The 24,364-nt window shown below is 42.0% G+C and overlaps 1 protein-coding gene across 1 annotated transcript; it reads right to left on the bottom strand.

Moving 5' to 3' along the window:
* Positions 1-11,933: 11,933 nt before the first annotated feature.
* On the bottom strand, positions 11,934-23,834 carry LOC143332783 (A disintegrin and metalloproteinase with thrombospondin motifs 15-like). Its single transcript, XM_076750576.1, has 8 exons — positions 22,899-23,834; positions 18,755-18,887; positions 18,445-18,612; positions 15,871-16,154; positions 15,585-15,762; positions 15,318-15,490; positions 14,363-14,538; positions 11,934-14,222 (listed from the first exon to the last, which is right to left on the bottom strand). Exons 1-8 carry the CDS (start codon positions 23,832-23,834, stop codon positions 13,430-13,432), a joined length of 2,841 nt encoding a protein of 946 aa, XP_076606691.1. The 3' UTR covers positions 11,934-13,429.
* Positions 23,835-24,364: the final 530 nt, after the last annotated feature.

Raw genomic sequence — 24,364 nt, 5'->3', positions numbered from 1 at the left:
AACTGCTCAACAGACTTATCGGTTTTTTAACAGGAGCAGTTTTTTCTGTGGACAGCGCTGCATCATCTGCTCTTCACATTGCCATCCCTGCTCATGGGCGCCTTCATTATATGTATATATATATAATATTGCTTGAAGTGTTGTTTTTTGCGGGCTGGAGGTATTAGAGTCTGCTATGCCAGTCTCCTTACTGAACCTAGTGAATTTAGTGAACCCAGTGAACCTCTAATATACTCCAGATATAGATACTAAATGCAGGATCAGCAGCAGGTTCTTCTCCCAGGGAAAGGTTACATGTCAGACATGTTGCAGTAGCTTGGAGCAAAAGTTACCTCAGAAAGTTCAGAAACCTCATGTGATGTTACAATAGCCCATGTACAGTAACCCTGATTTCTACATTTCAACTATTTCAATGTTTCTTCTTTTTTTTCCACTGATATGCATGCATGTGAACACTTTCCCAAGTGAGTCATCAGAGATGATTTGTGGGAATGTACAAAAGGGGAATCTTTCCATTATTTTTCCCTGAGAACAAAAAAATGGGGTGGTTTTTCATCAGTAAACAACGAAGTATGCAGCCTCAGGGCAATAGCAAACACTGGCCACACAGAAACCACTGTGTCGAGGAAAAAATAAAGCAGAGCAATGCATATTAGAAAAAAAAAAAAACAAGACAGAAGAAGAGAAAACCCTCAAGCTTTGTAAGATCTATAGTTGGTTTCTAACAAAATAAAATGTTTGCTTCAGTGGTATAAATCAAATGTTTTTTGTCCTTTAAATGAATATCATAGATCAAACTATCATCTGACTGTTGTCTTATGTTGCCTAACCTCCCACACAAAGTTCCTGCTCCACCTTCACAGACTGGAGTTTTATTTTGGGATAGGTGAAGAAAACAATTCATTAAACCAATCAGAATCATCTGTGGTCGACCTGACCCGCTCTGACGGGGGGCCTGTGGATATGTATTCAAACTTCTATCTTGTACATTGGATGTCTGATGTGTTTTGTGGAGGTTGGTGTATGCGTGCAAGAAGCATGTAGCCAGCTTTAATATGTTCACTAAACTAAGATGCTGAACAACATTAAACCTACTAAACATCAGCATGTTAGCATTGTCACTGTGAGCATGTTGCATGCCTTATGTTCCATGCAAACATGCCTTATGCGCATGTTTTCTGTCATTAGCATTTACCTGTACACTTTGTTTTCTGAAAACAGCAATAGAGAGCAGAGGAGCAGCACAAAAGAAAGCAGTCTGCCAAAGTAAGACTTCATAGCATGGAGCATTTTCAACCTCTGGATGATTCCCCTGAGGTGCAGTGAGGTCTGAATCCCGGCCACCTGCACTGTTCTGTATTGTTCTCTGTTTCCACGTCCTGTATGACTAAAAAAATAATCCGCTGCTGCCGTGCTTGCATTGTTTCAACCCTGCATGTATCATAATTCATCCTGTTATAAATAGCTGCAGTGTGTTTTCAGAATTTCAATTTCATGTGGCAAACACAACAAGATACACCTCCTTTATTATGTTATTCAACGTAACTTGAATCATAGCTTCATTACCTTCTCATTTAATGTGGAAAAGCCCTTCATGTCTCCCCTCAGTTCTAATTTTGTGAGTGTAAAACATGGGGAAACATGAGTTGCACAGTCTCATTCCTTTGTGCTCTGTTCGGTGATGCATTTGGCAGTCTAAGCTCTATTGCTGACAGGCCTTTGAGCAATAGACTCATGATCTATAACGTTTGGGCGCGTGTTCAGTTGGAACTCTTTCCCGATTCCACAGCACAACCTCACATCAACATGTGGGAGTGACTGACAAATGAACATAGCTCGCTGTTGTTTGGCCATAAAGTAACAGAATAATGGGGGGGATTGTCATCTTGCAACCATCTTTAGAAAATTTAGGGTTATGATTTATTTTTCTCACCCGTCCGCCGCTCCCGACCCTCTGAGATTGTGATTCAGTCCACAACATCCAAGGTAGAGCTTGTTGTCATTATGGGATTCCATTCAACTTGAACTTCCATAAATAACCCAGTTGACTGATGTCCCTGTCAAACTAAAGCCATGTTATGTATTTGCAACCCAACTGGGATTTAAGTTACAGAGTTAAAGGTTCATTTTCTTGGAGGTTTTGTCTCTTGTTCTTTTTATACTCATTTATTGTTTTTATGTCTTTTGTTTTGTGTCACTCAAAATGAGATAGAAACAAGCAGCCACTTAATACTTACACTTTGCTTTTGGAAACTTCCAGCTCCAGTGATGGCTTCACTTGAATCTAATCATTCTTCTTTACGCCAGCAAAGTAGCCACAGATCAATAATGGGAATAATAAATGACATTTGATTCATATTATTACAGGGAATATCAAAATGATAAGGAAGCACCTGGAGGCACCAAACCTTTGCTAATGAATCACTCTGAATCTGAGATCATTCACGACAAGCTGCATGTATTGTATGCTTTTTATCATCTGTATTTTTCTTTTATATTCTATTCATTGTCAGAACAGATAATCTATGGCGTCAGGTGAAGAAAGTCTTTAAGGGTGCTTTATTAAAGGCTTAAGTCCATGAATTCTGCTGCTTGAGTCTTTGACAGAGCACGAGTCTTTCGCAAAAGGCCGCCCGGTTTTAAATCAGCTCTAACGAGGACCATTGTGACAGTGTATTTGAAAAGTCATTATATCAGCCCTTGATTTAATTACTCTCAACAAATGTGCAAAAACAGCAGTCAAGTGGCTCTTGAGGGCCTGTGCCTCTGTAAAAACATCACATAAAATTACATAAAGCCATGATTACTTTCAGAAACCGCAAGCTCTCACTAAAGTGGCAGTGACTGCTGGACAGTTTATTAAATGAGTTGTGCACTAAGGAAAATAAAAGAGGAGCTATCAGTACCATATGTTGTTTTATTCTATTTTGTTTTCCATTAGCTATAAATATATTGATGATTCCAAGGACTATAAGTCAGTGTGTTTTTAGTGCTTTGCCTGGAAAGGTTCAATAATTGCTATGGAAACATTTTCTTTGCAACACAAAGTGTAATCTCTGAGGAATTCGGCCTTTATGACCACCGTGTGTCAGTTTGATTTCAGTTCAATCCTTTGTTAGTCTCAGATAGGACATTGCCATCAGCAACATGGGTTCTTTTCTTTTGCTCTCTGCAGGTGATAATATCAGTCTGTCGGTCAGTTGGTTCACCGCTTTGGTCCAGACTGAAATATCTCAACAACGGCTGGATGGTTTTCCTAATAGCCTCGGCCTTGCTAATTATGCTAACACACTAAACTAAGATGGTGAACATGATAAACATTTTAACTTACAAACATCAGCAAGTTAGCGTTGCTGTTGTGAGCATGTTAGCATGCTGATGTTAGCATTTGGCTGAAATCACTGCAGTGCTGGGGCACAGAGCTGCTGGCATGGCTGTAAACTCTCAGTCATAAATAAAATCTGCTCAAGCCCTTCAGGAGCCCCTTTCAGGAGGAAAGCTGAGTGCCTCTCCTCAAGGTCTCCCAGGATTTACAGAGGTATCACCACCACGCTGCGTTTCTAGAGAATGCAACATCATGATAATATTTTAAGAGGTGTACCATTTAAACTCATGTCACACAGGGTGTTTTCTAAGCTGTAGTAAAGGTGTTTTGCATCTTGAAAACTGTGTGCCTACACTTTTGCCCTAAAATGTAATGACATGGTTTATCATAACTAATGTTATGTAAGTTAGTATTTCAGACATTTTTACTCACTCTGATTTTTTAAAGATTTGTCAAACAGGCATTCAGTGCATGAATAAATGTCTTGTAAAGCTTGTGTACACCTTCCTCTGCGTCCCCCTTGAAATGAGCATTTACAGGTTGTTTTAAATCTGCCCCCGAGCCTTCTGGCACTCAGCCTTGACCCAGTTGTTGGTCCCCTTCAGTAAAGTTAGAAGGGAAAACAGACGTTATTCATCATTATAATATCAATCATTACTCGTGTTGAACTGTGAGTTTCACAGTTAGAGAGTGGTGATCTGGGGCTTAAATACCACGAAACAAAGGTGCACCTGAAAATAATCACTGAAGTCTGGTGTCTGTTTTTCTGTCCTCCAGAAGTCATGGCACATTTGCAAATGAAAAATAACACATTTTTATATGTTCATACTTCTGGCACCCCTTGATCCTGTGGTCTGTATAAGGAGAGCTTGAGAGCTTTATCTTTTATTGATTTCATTTTTGATAGGAAAGAAGAACTGGATGAGTAATGAGACTGGGAACATGATGGCTCTTGGTATACACTTTGGCAGAACATGAGAGCGACCTACGGGGACATATGCTATTCATCCCCTCCCACGATTAATTACCTCACTTGTGCTACTTTTCTGACGTGAGTTCCAGTTCTCGCTGACATGGAGAAGCCGGCAGGACTGATAAGCTCTGCTGTTCTGTTGCGCTGTGCTGCCGGTCTCTTGCTTTCACAGGGATTTGGGCAGGTTTCGGGACAAAACATGCACATCTGCATGTCACGCTGACCTGAACATCTTGACCAGAACATTAGATTTGTGTTGGTCACAAATGTTTGCTCAAACCAAAGAGAAATGATTCTATTAGAAATATCAGTACACAAAGCTTTTGTTTCTCTGGAGAACTTTATGGAGATGTGTCAGCTTTAGAACGAGCTTCCTTTCTGCATGTTATCTCTCTAAACAGAACATGACTTACATGAGTATTATCCACTCTATAGTATATGACCTTGTGTCTTTTGAGCAGATCTGATGCATTTTCCAGGCATGTTTTAGGGTGTTTTGCCCACAGCATGTTTGGATTAGTGGGATCCTGGTTGCTCTTGTTCATAAATCATGACTTATGGTTAGAGCTCTCAACTGCTCATTTAGGGATTAGAGACTCAAGGTTTGGGCATGAACCTTTATAAACGCCACGTTGTCTGTGGCACATTGTAGTCCACGTTTTAAAGCAGACAGAGATACAGTAGAATAAATGGCATTACTCCTGCTAAACATTCAATTTTATAGGTTAATAGCGTCATATGACTTCATCCTCTTGCTTCTCCCTTCAGGATGCTCAGCCAATAAGAAATGAACTCGGTCTCTGGAGACTGGTGGGGCCAGACTGATGTGGCTGAAGTCCAAACACATTCTAGCTGCAGGCAGCAGGACTGGGCCAAGGTTAAAGGCATAGCTTGACGTTTTGAAATTCAGCAGATTATTTGTCTCCAGGAACTTGTCACAGTATAGGAAAATCTTGCCAGTTTGTTTCCCTAAAATGGCTCGCTAGCATCATTAGCATTCCCTGTTGAAAGCAGCACAGCTGGCCAGAGAGAGAGAGAGAGAGAGAGAGAGTTTGCTCTGCATTGTTGAAACCTTCACCTGAATACGTTATGCATGTGCAATACTTTTTTTTCTCCTGATGAATTACAGATTCCATTTATTTGCAAAAAGGTAACTCTTCGTCATTTTCTGGCCAGCCTCCACTGGACTTTCCTTGGGCACATAACAGGCCAGTCAAAGCCGCTCTGAATTCACGTTAAACAAAGGACTCAAAGCAGCCAGACCACCCAAAACATTCATGAGTAAGATTATGAGCGGCCGGAGCAGCCAGCTCGTGTCCTGCTCTTCCAGTGTTCTGTATACACTCTGCGACTTTGATCACAGCTCCATGATTGATGCCATATTTTTCATTTGCATGGGTTTGTCTTTGTGATCCAAATTATAGTGTGAAGAATAAATGTCAGAACTCTAAAACAAGCCCCCCCTCTTTTGGGCATGTACCATATCCCGTCTCATAAAGACACACATGGTTCTACTTAATCTCTCTCTTCATTGTGGGACCTTAAAAACCTTTTGATTAGAGTAAATGGAATATGAAACCCCAGATTTGGGTCTGATGGTGTGCCTTTCGATGAGCAACTCAAACGAAACATTGAATTATTTCTCATACAGCTGCACTGAAGCGATGTTCAACTGGCTGCATTTCAGGACTTTGGTGCTGTGTTTGATGATGAGCTTCCATTCGACCCTTGGCCTGAGAAGATAAAACTGAGCACATATATCAGCTTCCAATGCAGCAGAAATACATCAAACACACAACTTACTGCACTACATCTACACTCCCATAACCCCATTTCCACTGTTACCAAAGGAAATGAATAAACGCTCATGTTTCAGTGTTTAAGTTGCATACATTTTGCTATGATGGCATTGCTACAGACACTTACAGACACCAAGTTGGGGAACTGATGATGGGAGTTGCAGTGAAACTCTGACAAATTAACAAATTAACTAAGCCATTTTTCCAAATAACAGAGCTTTAGTTTTTGACCAAATCAAGACCCAGATAAAGGATGGAGGAAAGAGAGAGAAAAATAAAGTTATTGGTGTCTGTGGCTCAGAGTCTGCATGACAAATTTCCACAGTATTGATAACATCAGTGCAACATAATCTGAGTTTATTTTCAATAGAAATCTTATTATTCAACCTTTCTGTTCAGCTGCTGTAGATGATGACTCAGTTTTGGTTTGTTTTTTTGCAGACTTTCCTATCATCTTTGTGCCTTTCATAGGGAATCGTCTGATCTTTTAACCTCTCGAGGCCCCTGCAAATAAATATACCCGCTGAGAAGAGGTCACAAGAATACATTGCTTTATTTTAAGGGGTCACATGCTGAAAGGTTGGGAAACACAGTTCTGAAACATGATAAAATATACTTCAGTTTAAAAAGAATCAAATTAAAAGCCTTGTAATTATTTTTAATGATAACCTCTCTCTAATAGTTTTGCTTTTCTTTGTCCAGTAGAGGTAAAGAAAGGAATTTTTGGCTGCTTACTCCCTCTTGGCCGACAGTCTGGACGATGAGTCCTGTTGCTTCTTGCTATTGAGTTGCTCTATTTAGTCCTAATAAATTTCTTTCCACCCTTAATTCTATAAGATGAGGAAAATAATCCCACTTGTACTCAGAAACCAGTACTTGTTATGCTGCATTCCTTTCACTTCACCCTCACTGGAGGCTGGACAGAGGTTTCACTTGTCTTATTGCAGGCTGACAAAGAAAAAAAAAAGCATTTTCTGTCTCTAATATATGTCATGGTTTGAGATGGAGGATTTCATTTATAGATATCTAGTGGTGTTATACTGTATATCCCTGTGTTATATAGCTAACAGAATGTCAGTGATTGACTGTTGCATTTTCCTTTCAACTGATAGAGACACATTTACAGACACTAATATGAAGCAGGTCTGGTGTCTCTCAGACTGTTTCTCCTCTATCATTGCTTGCTGTTGTCACTCAACACACAAACAAGTGCACACCTTGAGACTACACCTTGTCTGAAGCTGAAACTAGAGGCTGGTGCCATTGTTGGCTTGGTACTGATACCACTGTAGATTATGTAAACCAGTCAGCAATGTAATACCAGACTTAACATCAAAGGGAACAGGTTCATTCATTCCCATTGCTAACAGGTAGAAGGTTGGTTTCTGTAGTGTCTGGTGTCTGTACTGGCACTGGCCTAATCTCATGAACATGAAGGATAACGTCTAAAATGTCTGCATTGAGTAACCTGCTATCAAAGCGTTGCATTGAGAGCGCTGACACTAAATGCTGGAGCTCAGAAAGTGGTCATTACTTGTCTTAAATGCTTTGAGATTTGGTAAATATAAAGCTCATGGGCAAAGGAATGTCCTCAGTGACCCTATCCTCACACAGACATGCCACACAAACAAGCTCACACTGAAGTCAGGAGTTTATCTCCTCCTAGATCTCCAAGCACTCCCTGCAGTTGGCTGCTTTATGTCCTCCCTTATCATTTTTTGCTTTACGTTTTTTTTTCAAGAAGCTATTATAAACCAGACATCCAGACTGGGCCCCAAAATGCTCACCTTTGAACACTGCTTTTAAAATCCACAGTGCAGAAGATCATGAGGAAAAAGTAGAGCAGATTTTTGCATTACCTTCTCTGTCCTATTTATCCCTCAGGCAAGGTCAGAGGTGAGTGTTACAGTGACAGGTAACCAAATCATCCCTGTTAGGCTTGGAGCTGAGCCACAGCGCTGCAATCACATTGTCTTACCCGAGTCAGCTGTTGCTTTAGTTCTGTATCAACAGAGTTATCGGAGAGCTTTCCTGCAAAGTTTCCATATGACTAACATGAATGTTAACACGAAGCTGTTCGCTGCAAGTATCAAACATGTGGAGAGTGTGACTTTGATTCATGGGTATGGAAGGCTCCATGGTCTTTCCCTGGCAGAGTTAGACGAGGAGATTGATACTGCTTTTATGTGTGTGTTCAGTGTGATGTTATCAGCATTAGCAAGCAAACATAGCTTAGCACAAAGACTGGAAACAGATCCATCCATCCATCCATCCATCCATCCATCCATCCGTCCATCCATCCATATGTCCGTCCATCCATCTATCTTTGGACAGATCCTGCGGTTTCTGTTTGCTGTGATTGTGCTAAACTTCGTTAACTGGCGTGAGAGCGGTGTAAATCTTCTCACCTTTTTCTTTAGGTTGCATTTGTAGTAGATACTCAGTTCATCTGTCCAGCAGAAGACTAAATGATGTTGTGTTCAGGCAATTGATTTTGGCGTGTTAATGATGTTTGCTGGCTAACAAAGCCACAACCACACAACATGAATGTGTCAAAAAAAAATGGCATGCTGTCTCAGCCACACTAAGCTGAATCATTAGACTAGTTTGCCATGAGCAGAAGTCAGCTGTGGATCCGTCATCACTATTGTTTGCAGACAGATCCTTATCCTGCTGCAGTCAGCAGACCTCCTCAGAGATGCGCATTAATGAGGCTGCTCATTGGGCCTTTCCGTGTACCCATTCAGAATCGCATGGGCTGTGTATAAAGCACTTCTTTGAGAGTGGATATCTTTAAAATGGTCTGTGGTGTGCAGTCCATCTGACTCAGCAATCTCTGCAAAAGCAAAAATCTGCTCCTGATCAGACAGAAGACGCCACATAGAAAATTTGTCACTGGGCTGCTCACCCTAATTACTTACAGAAACTCTCAGGTCTTCTCTGGTTTATAATGGTTTCACTAATTAGGGGTAAGCCTTCCCTTGGTAGGGGGACTATAAAAAGGGAGCCATAGCATGTGGAGTTACGGGTTATTTTTTTGAGCAGGAAATGCAGCGATGCGCTTCTGGCTGACCCGGCTAAGTTTGTGGCTCAATGTGAAGTCTTTGCAGCATACTGAGAGAAGCATGACTTATTGTTTAATAACATGAAGTACATGCAGCTTTTGTATACTCATTAAGTGATAAGAGATGTTCTATATGCAGGAGCAGTTAGTGGTTCACTTTTTTTTTTACCAAAGAACAAAAGATAATTCCTATTTTATTATAACTTGAGGCCTTGTTTTGGTAGTTTTGGCTGGTTGCGATAATGTTGCACTCACCAAAGAAATTTCTGGGCTCGGGGAATGCTGCAACGTCGCCACAATAAAATCTGAGTGGGCAAAAATACCCAAGTGATTAAATGACCAGAAAGGTTGCAAACAAGCCACCAGTTTAACCAGATTATCTAAACCACTTTATTTGGAGGTTAAATCAAAATGTCTGGAAAAACCTTTATGACTAAGAACTGTGGTTCACACAGGATAACAGAGGCAGACCAGGAAGTAGTCTGTAAACATTGATGGCTGCAGTTTGGTCAAGCATTTTACTGTTTGCTTTGGTTTGCTCTTTCATATATGTTTTTCTTACATGTCTTTCAATCATTTTTAGCAATGTCGCTAAACTTTAGCTTGTTGAGTAGATTGCTCTCATTACCAGCGGGAATGATGACCAAAACTGCACATATACAACCCAAACTGAGATGAAATTATTTTTCAAGGACCAAAGGTGCGGATCCAACATGTGAGTTTCAGTCATACGACAATCTGTCCACTGTCCTTCCCTCCTCTTCCTATACTGGAGAATTCATGGTACAAATTCTGTTCTTCCATAAAAGATAGTATCACTCTAATGAATGTGTGCATTGCATAAACTATACACTGTTTTAGAGACTGAGAGCATTAATCCTTTGCATTAAGTTCAAATATAAAATGGGCCTCTCAATGAGATTTATTTTTCCAAAGCCAAAGCTTCACTGGACAGGAGCTGGTGAAGCCAAACATTCTTTTTGATAAGGAATCTGGCTCAATTAAAGCCATCAAACCTGCAACTAGATATGACTATAAACCCAGGCAAGAGGCAACTAGGAGAACAAATAAATATTTCCATTGGCTCCACTCCAGGCTCTCCTCTATCTGCTCTTATGTAGGTCAGACGATTCAGCCTTTTTTGACACATCACTTCCTTCCCAAAAAGCTTAAAAAATGTCAGACACAAGACCTCCCATTCTAGACTCTGACCTTTTTCTCAGAGTCTTCAGGCACGTATAAGTCATCATGTTCAGAATCGTACAATTCAGAATTTCCACCTTCGCACACACGGCTGCATTCTTGGATTGGTCATAGACATAGACAGGCAGAATGAGTCCACGTCAACCAGTGGAAAATAGCTGTAGTTGCATGTCTGAAATGTTGACGGTGAAACCAACCAATGGCAAAGCAGAGTTTGTAGGCTACAGTGAACTGCCACAAGGCATGCTGGCCACCCATCTCACCTATTCACTTACTGTAGCCGCAGATGTCCCAGCTGGCAATTAATTTGGATCTGTCACAGAGGGGAGGCAGAGAACTTGGGCATATGTACTGACATATGTTTTACAGTCCACGCTTCATCTTCTTCCTCTCTTTCTTCTGTTTAAATTTAATGCTGACCCATGGTACATGGATAAGTTTACCAAGCATGGGCTCTACATTTTTTCTCCCTCTGGCATTATAATACATTTTGGGGAAAATTACATATTACTTTAACTGAAAATGAGGCCATTAGTGTTTTTATTTGTTTAAAGCAACAAATGCTCAAAATTGCTAGAAGGCTCAGAAACGCTTGACTTTAAGGATATTAGTGCACAAATGCCAGAGTATCCTTTTGAAATGTAAAAAAGACTTTGATACATGTCCCTCAGCAGCCAAATGAAGGTTGTTATCATCAAGAACTGCTAAGTCAAGAGCAACTGGACTTGTTTAAGGTTTTGATTATATTTCACCTCTCATCCATACGACCTCTTCAGTCCTGACTGACTGATGTGGAGTACCAGACAAAACCTCTGTGGGGAGCTCTCTAAGAGTCATTTACATCATATGTGAGCTGTTAATCCACCTGCTTGTCACATCACACTCATTGGAGGGTTAAGGTGTAAAATTAATTTGTCTGTCATTTCAAAATGTTTGGTTATGGAAGCTTGGTGATGTAGTAACTACTGGCTGGACTGGTTGGTGACCTAACCGTGAACACACTAGCTAACTAGGCTAGTTAGTGTGACTAGCCAATCACAATAGCTTTCAAGCTTCTCTGTATTCTTGTACTGTGTTGTTTACTCTCTGTGGCATTTTTTTATGATTGTAGAGCCATTTCTTTCAATTAAAAGTTATTGATGGAAAATGAGTTTGCCCATGTTTGCAAGCATCTTAGCTCATTAGCTTAGCCGCTAAAGGGACAATAAGTTCACAAAGTTAATTTAAAAGGCACATGTACACCATGGACTCCTGTCTCATAAATGTGTGTAAAGCACTGCTCCTAAGTTGAGCAGAGGTTAAAGTGAATGGTGCAACACAACTAGTTAGTAAGATACAGTCCAACTCATACCACTGGATTTACCTTAGCGGTATAAGTGAACCAACTAATCACAGCAAAAACACTGGAATGACTTGAATTCACAGGAAAAATTTCACCGTTTTAAATACCAGTCCTTAATATTGACATTAAACCATTGCACAGCAGCAAAGAATATGCAGTATTAAATAGAACTGTTTCTTAATGGCTTTATTTTTGGAATAAATATAATGGAGTCAAAGACAATTACAAATGCCTGTGTAAAAAAGAATTAAAAAAAAGTATTTACATTATTTTTTGCACAGAGCTGAATGAATGTATACATAGTATACAATACAGCACATGTAGGTCATAGGTTTCTTTTGCTGTACAAAGTGCAAAAGCTGAAAAAATTTAAAAAAAAATATAATCAAAATGATAATCCAACTAATGGAGGATCCATCCTGTAGTGGGATGTTGGATTGGACAATGTGGCCCCCTGTAAGAAACAAAACAAGAATATAATGGATTACAGGATTTCATCAAGTGTGTAGAAAGAACAGCTTGGCTCAGGCTGTGGGGCCATGAACAAGGAGATCCAGGAAAACACACAATCTGTACATCATAACAGAGACCTGCCAGGTTTTCTTCCCCTTTCTACTTTATTGTTTCATTGATAATAAATTATGTGTGGTAACTGTGCCAGACAGGCATGACTTAACATGGCTGAACACTGTGAACTTGGAAGACAACTGTTGTGGTCAAATGACAGATGAAATAAAGGAAGTGATCAAACATGCAGGCATTTAACGCAGCATATGTGTGTGTGTGTGTGTGTGTGTGTGTGTGTGTGTGTGTGTGTGTGTGTGTGATATCAAGCTAAGCCCATATCTCAGATGAGCAGTGCAATGTTGGGTGCAGCCTGATGATATCACTGAGTTGGCGTCCACAGCAAAAACCACTGGCCATCATTTCCTCTCCTACAGATTCTAGTTTAGACTGTTTCTATGACTGGTGCTGAGTGAGGTCTTCCTCCTTCAAAAGGAGAAATGCTGGCTGCATCATTATTGTCTGTTTCTGTGAAAGTTTTAGAAATTATTTTGATTAAATAAACAATGCAGCACACAGTATGTTAAAACGGCCACAACTGTATGACCAATCAAATAATTTGATCTGTTCACCAATTTCAAGGTTTTATAAGATTCCCCAAAAAACTCCTAAAAGATGGCCAATGAAGGTCGCACATAATCATTAAATGGATTGTCCTTCTCACTGTGAAGTGTTGTGCAGCATACAGGCCTTACATTTAAGTCCTGTTTGTAAGAAGTTCTGCATATCAACCCCAGTATATTTGCTTTCTGAAAATAGTCTTTTCTTTGAAAAACCAGAGGGTGTCACTGATCTGTCTGCAAGAGTCAGCTAAAACTCTGGAACCTGCACAGTTCAATTGTTACCATATGAAATGGGTCCTAGACTCATAAGGTAAACTACACTGATTGCTTGAAAATGGGTATCTGCTGCCATCAGAGTTAGACCTGGATAATGTCTTTTGAAATCAGAGTGATGGCAGTGAAAAACATCTTCCAGCATTCACCCTGCGAATTTCACTCTCCTTCCAATAATTCTAGTTGTTCTTACAAGCAAGTGTCCCATGACGCAGGTGGAAAAATCTGCACCTAACAGACACTGTGTGTGTAATATTTGCGAGTGGATTCAATTCAGTCCATTTAAAGGATAACAATAATTTGTAGTTCATAGGTTTTAATTACTAGCAAGGCCTCAGGTTACAGAAGTCCAGCTCCTGTGGCTTCCGAAAGCCAGTGCAGTGGTCCCTTGGAAGCAGATGCCCAGTTTGGGTTTTGCAGTTCAGTGGTCGTCTCTTGAAGCCTTTCCCACAGGTTCTGGAGCAAGGCGACCACTGCCCCATATGCCACTCAGGACATGGGTCTCCACAAACCCTGGTGGCTGGGGGTCTTTGTGAAGGACCACAGTCCAACCCTGGCTTCCCATCGGGTCTTAGACACTGCACCATCCTTCTCTGGATCCCACTGCCGCAGGTCACTGAGCACTGGTCCCAACCTGTGGATATCCATTTCCCAAGAGCAGGATCCTCCTTGCTATAAGATGTCTTCAGGGTGTCTCCTCTCTTCTCCTTGGCACTATCCTCAGCCAGGACACTGTTATGGGAATTTTCACGCCCGTCCTTCTTCACAGTCTTGTCCTCCTTGGTCTGACGGGCGAGGTAGAAGGAGTAGCGGATTCGTGGAGGTGTCATCTGGCCCGCACACAGCACCTCCACAGTCAGGGCTTCTCCTAAGGGCTTCACGGCATGCAGGGTCTCGGAGAGGCCAGCTGTGCCACTGTAACGCATCAGGCTGTTCTTCACGATGATGTCCCTCTCACCAGCTGACACTATGTAGTTCCCATTGAGCAGGTAATGCCCCTCGCTGTTCTTCACCGCCAAATAGTTGTCATCACTCAGCATTCCCTTGTAGCCTCGCTGACGGATGTCTATGTTGGCTGCGCCGACTGGCAACATGACAACAAAGTTGTAGCCGTGCCTGCATGCCAAACATATTTCAGTCAATGTGAGCTTATAATAGTGACATTGATAATTCTATCATGCTGAAGTAATGGGTGAAAGAATGACGTAAGCAATTTTCTCTAAAGGCTGTCCTGTGATGATGTGGGTTTTACTCACACAGGCTTTGTGAAGAGTCCCGACACCTTTTTGCAGCCTTTGTTATCACCTCCGCAGATTCCACACCTATCAAACTTCTTGGTTGAGCCAATTTTTCCATCACAGCCAGCCTTAATGCACTTCCCTTGGACACACACTCCTGTGGAGTCTGGGGAGCATGGAGTCCCATCCACAACCTAAGGGTAGGTTAGGTTTAAGGTTAGTTTTTCATGTACACTACACATTACAGAAAAACTTATGTCACAAGAGGCAAACACAACAGAGCATTCAGCACATATTACAGTCCACACAAGAGTCCCTGTGTATTTGCTTAACTTTATATCTTTATTCCAGTTATTAAAATACTGAAGTAGGAATTCCTTTGATTGCACACACTGCTTGTCTCTATGCAACCATGTGACTGATAAGTTCACTTAATGTGAGTGTGAGCACCCTTACACAGATATTTTTTCCATCCTATAGTGTATCATACCTTAAAGCTGACACAGAATGGACCAAACTCCAGCTCAAGTTTTTAACTAAACTGTGCACAGAAACTATCGTTAACTCATTTTTTGGTTCAAAGTCATGACTGTGGTTAAAACATCCAGCTGCTCTGTGATTCAGAGCTACATGTCCTCCGAGTGATCTTATCTATTCCTCCTAAACCGGTATGATAGAGTGAAGTGTGAACTCTGTCTCACTGCTGCTAAAGCTCAGTTCACACCCTGCTATCTGAAAGAGCTAAACTCTACTCCTCCTCTTCTTCATTCCTTCCTTCTCTCTTTGTACTTAGACCAGAGGCAGCTGGCTGACACGCAGTCACATTCACCTACATGGACTCGTTATTTTGGCCTCATATTTAAAAATCTCACCTTAATTTGTTCAAACTTTAATCTGACCAATCTTACCAATCTGATTATCTTCACAATTGTTCAGGCAAAGCAAAGAATGCACCTCAGGTGTTGTTGTTTACCTTGGGTGCCAGGACGTAGAAGTAGCCAGTGCCATTAGCCCTGCAGATGAGTTTACACCTGTCATCTGTAGACACTCCAGAGTACTTAGGCACCCACACCACAGATGGGCCAATACGGTTACTGTTGAAACTGCGGCCACTGGTCATACACTGCTCCTCACGATAAGTCATACCTACACAGAGGGAGAGAACAAAAGGTGAGAGGTGGGAACGCTCTAGGGGGAAAAATGTCATTGGACATAGCTGTCTGTTTTGAAAGACTTGTACCTGTGTCAGGGCAGCGGTTCAGGTTGCAGGAGCGGTATTTGACCCGAACCCCTTGGCAGTATTTACCCCCATTTGATGGAACTGGATTGTTACACTCTCTTTTAGACAGTTGGACGCCGCCTCCACATGTGCGTGAGCAGGCACCAAACACGCCCCACTTACCCCAGCGGCCGTCCACCTGGAAAAACGCAATCCAGAGACATATTACAGGAAGTATAACAACACCTTCCTTAATCACACCCCACTTAAGGTATATGTTGACATGAAGAACTCACGTGAGCCTTACCTTCACATTTTGGACATGTTTTTCAGAGCAGACCCCTTGGTCGCAGACCTGTCCGTCCCCACAGTGGGTGCCATCTGCCCAGGGGAAGTGCCGAGTCATACACACCAAATGGCCATTGGATTTTCCTGTGCACCACAGACGGCCGCACGGTGGCAGCATAAAGGGACAAGGCTTGGAGCCTTCTCCGAACGCAAGCTCACACTGACGATCAAGGTTGTAGGCCACTCCTGGCAGCGTGTCGGGGAGGACCAATGGTTTCTGAGGGTGGTCGAGCAAACATTCCCCTGGAAGAGACAGACTCAGTAAGCAACACACAGAAAGAGTATTAACTGTAATGTTGTATGGCTTGTCTTTACCTGCTGAGCACTTACACTCCTTGAGTTTTCACCAAAATATTATCACAAAATCACTAAAAATGCTGCATTCTATACTTATGCATCAATATTTCCACTATGTTTTTGATTAAATGCGTGTGTGTTGTTGGTGGGTGGGATTGTGGGTTGGGGGTAGTAAGCAGACATTGCCCTTGTGATTTGGGCTCTTTGAAGTGAAAGCACAGCTTGATGCAATGCATGCAGTGTATCCCACATACCACACACAGACACATCCACACAAACATGCATAAGTGCCCCACACACAGTCACCCCTTCCTCTATCCCATCCCCAAACTCTCCCTAAAACCCCTCACACACCACAACCTCATGTTTGATCCCACCCTTGTTGCATGGTTTATAGGGATAAAGTTATACTCAAATCATGTTACACTTTTACATTTGAGCTTGAGACCTTAGCTTTACACTCTTTACCAAAGTGACATGCAGCTAGCAGGCAGTGCAGAGGTCAACAGCATGGACTCCACTGACAATAAATGGCATGCAGAAACCTTTCCAGGAACAGGCTATTAATAGAAATAGTTTGACGAGCAGGTGCTTGGAAACACGAAGGATCAACATCACTGCATGAGAAGGTTTCCAGGAGGAGGTTTTATCACTCAGAAACACACAGAGCTTCCCACCCTTATGGGGAATTTACACATCCAAAACAAGTCATTTGCACTTGGGAAAATCTGGGTTTACTTCCTTTGAACTGTTTATTGTGCCATTCCTGTTGTGGTGAATTCACAACAGATAATAAGGCTGTGAGTGAATGAGCTGTAAGTGGTGGCAAACTTGTTTCCTCCCAGTTTACCGCAGATTTGGCAGAAGAAACACACTGATTAACTGATACAAGTACAATACTATATAAACAAGTCGCTGAATAAGCCTCACTTCTTCCTTCCTACACGCTCTCCAAAGAGCAATCATCAAAAACAATAGCTGTTATTGTGCATGTGTGGAGAAATGAACTGGTTACAAATGATTTTGGGCACAGAACTGCACAAAAAGTGCCTCAAACATGTGGCAACATGTTTTTTTTTCCCCACTGCTTTTTGAAGTCTAGATTTATGACAGACAGTGAGGAGAAACCACATTATGACATTGTTAGATAGAAATCACTCTCTGTCAAATCAAAAATGTACTTCTGTGTCTCACTCTGGACCAGTTTGTGTTCTTTTGTACCCAGGCCATCTCTAAAATGGACACAGAAAGAAGCAAAAAAGTTTGTCTATTTGGAGTAAACCTGCATGGGAAACACTGGGCAGATATACCTCGCTGTCCAAACCGCTGTGGTGACTCTCCCCAGAACAAGCCCTCTAATTTGGGACAGATGTGGGGGCAGTTTTAAAACAAACGTTTAGCATCGCTCCAAGGCCAAGTCCTGTGGTCTGGCCTGCTTGGCAAACAATCTGCATGCAACCGAATACATTTCTTTTTGGCTTTTGTGAGTCTTTTCTATGAGTATGGTTCTATTCTGCAGGAAGTTAGGCAGATGTCACATTTGAAGCATAGGTGGACGCTGAAATTCAGTCATGCTCTCACTTGCATTTAGATGATTGTAGTCATATTACAAATGAAGAAAAACCTGAGCAAAATCCAGAAAATGTCAAAGTGTCTCACTGCATGGGAGTCATATCTTGATTCACTGACAAACAGAATGAGAAGGGTCTGATTGTGTGAATAAGAGAATGACTATGTGCTCTCCTAATGCAATCATCACCTTGATACATGTTTGTGAAACACTGTTGGCAGCCTCAAGCTCCCTTCAGAATACCCCAGCGATTTAGCTTCAAACTCCTATAACATTGCCAGACTCATGATGGAAAAAGTAGCAAAACTGATGAAGCAGAACCAGATATTGTCTTTTTATTCCACTGACTCATATTCATTGTCAATACCCAGCACCTTATCCACAATGCAACTCGACTGCTGACAGTTTGGCAAGAGATTCAGCTGTGTTATGCTAGTAGCGGCTAATATAGCCCTGAGCTGCTAGCCTCAAGCAGAGATGAGGAGCTGGATACAGTGGTTTGGTAAGGTCACTTCTTTTGAACGCCACACCCCGAGATTTTGTTCATTTTCACGCTTGTAGTCTTCAGCACCAATTGACGCTGACTCAAGCGACATCATTTGAGACATCACTATCTGGCTTTATACAACTTTTCAAACACACACTATCGTGTTCATGGAAACTCACCGTGCCCGCTGTCCAGGAATTCAGTGATGATGGCAGCGCTGCAGGGTGACCAGGGGCTGGTGCGGTTGATCTGAATGAGGGTCGGCGACATCATGTGGTTGTCCTGCAATTTCCCAAATATGTCCTCACAAGCCTTCACATTGTCATGTGGCATGTTGAACACGTGTCCTGTCAAGAGGAAACAACACATCAGTTGTCTTTCAGGAATGCATGGATACTTTTATCTGCGATTGTGCATGTGCGCTCACACTATAGGAAAAACTATACCGCTAATGTGTATTGAACAATGGAAGGGGTTTGCGAGGCTCACCAAGCTCATGAGCAGTGGTGAAGGCTGAAGGTAGACCGTCGTCTTCAATCACAGAGCAGCTCCTCTTGGGGTCGCACATGGTGCCAACATCCGCCATGCCAAGAGTGTCACAGGTGGAGGCTCCACACAGGTCCTGGACACAAAAGAACATTTTGCATTAGTACATCTGAGTGGATCAGAGTGAAAAAAAAAAAAAAACCTCTCAGTTAACAAACTTGGCCATGGCCTTCATTCCTAACATTCCTAACACACATACATTGGGCTAACCTTAGAGTTTATTCAAAACCTGTGTGATTGTGTGACTGTCTGAGTTCTATTTTGATGATGTCATCTCATTCCCAGACCTAAGAAATTAACTTGGTGAGTACAGTGCTATTAACACCAGTAATAAATATGACCAATACTATGAAAATAAGGCTTAATATTTAGCTTTCTTGTTGTCACTAATAGTTTTCCAGAGACTGGGAGAGGATTCAGTTAAGTCATGTAAGGCTTTCCGTTCAGTTTAGTTTTTTGGTGGGCAATGGTGTTTAGCACACACCTTCGTCTATGAGGTAATCTAACAGTCCCCAATCACAACATTTCCATGCCAGAGCAGAGTTTCCAGATGACCTATTTCTACACCACAAGGTTATAAAACCCAATCTTAGAGAGTATCCATTTGGAACTGAACCTCCTAATCACAGGACAACTTGGGCAGGAACCGCCACAGAGAACCGCCCATCTGCCTGGTCCATAAACTGCACTGTCTCTACATACCCAGAGTGGCGGTCAGCTATTACAGCTAAAGCACATTACTGGTTTAATGTCACACAGCCCCTGCAATCCTCTGCTGCACTGAATGTACACATAAAACACTGTGCCAAGTGAAGACCTCAAGCGCTATGACAAATCATTCCTAGAATAAACCGCAAAAACCACAATTGTTGGCCAGTGCAAATCGAGTCCAGATGTGCTCATGTGCAGATGACATCTGAACGCTTGAGTCATTTATGAGCAAAAACTAAAAACTGCAAGACGAACAAGGGAGAAGAAACAGCAGTGTCAATGAGTTTGTTCCTTGCTTTGACCTACTTGCCACATCTGTCATCTATCTGTGCATTTTTTTTGTGTGTTTCTGCAATTTAAAAACAATATGCAAGTCATCTCAGCAAAGAAATATTTCCATTTAATTTTGTGTACAGATTCCAATGCATTTAACTACCATCTGGTGTTTCATGGTTTGTGTTTTGGGTGCAATATTCCTAACTATCATGTTGCTCACAAATTCACTCAGTACCCAAGTACTCAATTAAAGACTATGAGGAGTGGAAAAAAAGTCTGACACAGCAGTATCACACACATGGCTTACGACATCCGGACATATTTGGGTGTACTCTTTTCTTTCTCAACCATTATCTATCATGCAAATAAAGGCAAACATGCTGTGAATGAAAGCACAACCAGCCCCATCTCTCTCAGGGGAAACATAAATGTGTTAGTTTTACAGTTAGATTTAGTCTTCTGGAGATTGGCTGTTGAAATACAATGAACTTTCTGTGTAACTTAATGAACTGAGTAAACATTCTTTACACAATGATCATGCTAGCGATAGAGTTTAAAGACAACCACAGTTGCCTCTGGACAGCACTGAGTTGGTCTTCATAAAACCTACAAATTACACTGTGGGCTGGTAAACATCAGACAATGGACGTGCCTTAAATGCCCACTGAAAGCCATGGTAAACCAAAACAATACCACTGACTAAACTAACACAGTCAGCAAGTCATGACTCAACAGAAGATGGGCTGTTGTCTGAATTTCTGACCTTTGCTGATTTGCTGAGCAGAATGCTCTACTATCAGCAGACATGTGTGCAGACACATTTTTTGAAATCTGAAGCTGTAAAATATTAAATAGCTACTGTATCTTGAGTCAAGGTTGGATGAATTGGCATGTATGCATACTGATGCCCTGAATGGCAAAAGGTTTAGGAAAAATATGTTATTTAGATTTTAACAAACAAGACCTGGCAGTTCCATACATAATTTCATTTCCTGAGGGCTTTTGTATGGTCTCGTGGAGCACTTTGTCCTTGAAGTGTTGACACTGTTGATGTTAGGAAGCCAAAAACAAAACTGTGTATTGCTTTTTGAAGGAGAGTTCAGATGGATTCAATATTCTATTTATTCACAGATGAAGCTGGAATGGCATTGTTCATTGCAGGGAGAGTGAAAGTGAAATGTCAATATAAGCATATAAGCTGTAGGTTCCTACTGTTGTATCTAAACATAAGCTTGGTTTGATGGATGGTGATAAATTAGCTGTAGTGGCTTACATTTGTTCTTTGTTGTACACTCTAAATACTGCCCCGAGGACTTAACACTGGCAATAAATGGGTAAACGTTGTCACAGTCAGTTTTTCTTTCCCAGTGTAGGCAAGAAATTCCATCAGCAGGAATCTGTTTTTCACAAGTAAGGGTTAGGGCCACTGCCAAGAGATTTTCTTTGTTTGACCAATTCTGGTAAATGCTCCTGAAATACAGCACTTGTTACAGTTTGTCAAACTTCTTATCAAAGCAGCACATTCACTCATGGAGTCCAATATAAAGTTAATTCAAACAGTGACTGAAACTCATGACGAGTCTCTTTCTGCTTTATATAGCATATTACGTCTACATGACTCGCTGTCTGCAGGCAGGTCCAGCACAGTTAGAATGGGGTCACCTAAACTGGATACAGAGTTTACAACATCAACGCTGCATGTGGAGTTTAAGAGCCCAAAACCTGGTAACACCCTAGACTTTGCGTCAGACATACTTTAATGGAAAACACAGCAGATTTGAAGTGTCATGAACTAAAGAAGAGGAGCATACTGTATGTACATATGAGGCTTAGAGTGAATGAGAAAGGAAGTGTATGACAGAGTGAAGAATGTGCTGCAAAGAAGCAACAGTGCAGGCTGACTGCAGCTGTGCAGAACTGCACCTCTGGAGCAGTTTGTTTCAGACTTGGGGCAAGCAGGTGGGGCAGAAACATGGAGGGATGGGACATCTCTGACATGCACAAAGGAACCCCCTCCTACATCACTCCCCCCTCCCTCCATCTCTCCCTTCAGGGGCCTGTTTAATGAGGAGCAGGCAGGGCGGTGGGTAGGGGGCTGAAAACCCACAGCTGGAGGAAGAATGGGAACAGCCGAGAGAAACGAGACACTTCCGAAGAGTGCATCCCCTAGTGCACTCTGGGTCTACACATTTGGCAAAGTTACAGATAAAACAAGCATTTGTTTGAGGTCTAATATGATTGTGTGTTATGTTGCAGTAATGGCATTGGCCAAAGGTAATTCAGCACCTTATTATGTTGCCATTGACTCTTTAACTCCGGTGCCGGGGGCTGTGACATTGTAATTGCATCTGCAGTCGACCCTTTGACTGCAGACTGACCAATATCCAAACATTATCTTTCTCAGTAATCAAATAAGTATCTGCTGGGTTGACTTATTTACTCCATGTCCTCGATGTTGAAATAAAATTGGCCAGATTCCACAAGACAGACAGTTCATCACAGATCAATGAGTTACACACTGACCAATGACTATGAGCAATGACTTCATCTCTGACCCTGTTTCATCTGCCAAAGATTTGGGAGTGCAGCAAGAACTCGAAGGTGGGTTCCAAGTCTATAAAATTACCCTCTGAGGAGCCATGAAGAGCTATCAAGACTATTGCTGTGTTCAACTCAAGTAATTTCCTTAGTGACCCAGCCTCACTGTCAAAGATGTGGTGATATCGGTGGACTGGATATCCACTGAGTTCCTGCTGCCTGAGTTCACCAGAGGTGGAGTGTATGAGAGCAAACCAGTTAACTGACACAGCAGGAGTTGTTGGGGGTACGCATGTCATGTAAAAGCGTTAGTATTTGGTGAACCAAGCTCATCTCTTAACAAACATAAACATGCCTCATACACAAAACATTTTTGTTATCCTTATCATCATCAATGTCGTCATTATTTTAGAGCATATCAAGATGACATAATGTATTTGCTGAGAAAAAAAATGATCGGATTTACACATTTCTGTGCGTAATTACGCACACTAAACTACCACATTCTCTACTGTTAGCTCGTTATAGTGTGAACTCAAATAAAGCCATATTTTCTTTTTACCTGTCTAGTGAAAAGGATCGCCGTGTCCCAATAATCTGGATGTTTGTCGTTGTTTTTATTCATCTTTTTTTGCCAAGTGCAAAAGTTCCTCAGCGTCATGGCTGCGTTCCCGGACACCTTGGGTCCTTTGTCCTCCTCGGTTATGATCACGATCTTCACAACTACGATGCTGATGGAGTTAAGAATACTGGGGTGTTTGTAGAGCCTCGCTGCCACTGACATCAGGGTCAGGAGGTAGTGTTTTAGGTCATCTCCATGGAACGTCGCCATGGACTCATCCGCCACCAGGAGCGTCTCCACGTACCTGTGGACTGAGGCGAACCGTTTGGCTCTCCCCATCCTCTTCAGCATCGTCTCGGTCACATTGCTGTCATCTGTTAGTCGCTTGTATTTCTCCAACGACTGCGCAACTTGATGACTGATGTCGCTGTCCACTGCGCACCTGGAGGTTGAATTGAGCTTCAGATTGTTGCTGGTTCTGCGCCGGATGATGTGTGCACCGTCTGCGCTTCTGGTGTCATTTCGCGCCGGGCTGATAAAATACTCCCAGCCTTGGAACCCGAATGCACCATTTAAACCTTTACAGAGGCTCAAAGCAGCGTAAGAATAGCGGTCGGCATTCACATATCCGGAGTAGAAACACCGGCTCAGGTCAGTGGTGGCATCGGTGTTGGAGAGCCAGAGTGCGTCTTGATTAGAAATGGATGGGGCAATGAAATGAGAGTCCTGGTGTAAATCGATCACTAATTCCTGCTGGAAAGCTCGTATTTTTATGACACATTTTCCATTAAGGTTTTCCACGTCGTTGTCAAAATCCCTCCTGTCATGGTTGTGGTTATCCAATCTAATCGGGAAGCAAAGTTCACTTTCCATGCAACGCACAAGTTTTGAAAGTGTCACCACAAAGTAGAGGAGAAAAGTTGTTCTGATAAACATGACGATGTTTGCATTCAATAAAGAATGCAATGACCAACAGAAAGCAAAACGTCAGTGAATCTGCGAGCTCAGTGGAAGCGGTGGGAGCCACAGATCAGGACGAAGAGCATAATCCAATGCGCAGGAGTCTAAAACAATGTAGGTCGCACAAGTCCACTCAGTGCAAACTCCTCCTGGTCATTCCCATTCCCATTCTCCACCTGTGTGTGCTGAGTCGACGGCTGCCTTCTGTGGACTTTATGCATTCTCGTCATGTGTAAAAATCTGGAAACTGAGTCTCTCTTTTGGAGGGGGGCAGACTTTGGAGGCGCTCATTGGATGCGTTTTTCTGCGGCCACTTGAAACTCAGTGAGCAGCAGGCCTATCATCATGTCCCAACACCCTGATGAGTTATCTCCTACTGACAGCGCTTTGTGCATAATCTGCAGAAGTCAAGTCATTTCCAAGTTGACAACTTTGGCCACATGTATGTAATCATAAATGCAATTAATGACATTAGTTTTTAACTCACTTAAGGAGCAGCGCGCTGG

This window comes from Chaetodon auriga, chromosome 15 (assembly GCF_051107435.1).
Source record: "Chaetodon auriga isolate fChaAug3 chromosome 15, fChaAug3.hap1, whole genome shotgun sequence".
NCBI classification, from domain to species: domain Eukaryota; kingdom Metazoa; phylum Chordata; class Actinopteri; order Chaetodontiformes; family Chaetodontidae; genus Chaetodon; species Chaetodon auriga.
This window is presented reverse-complemented; position numbering and strand designations above follow the sequence as displayed.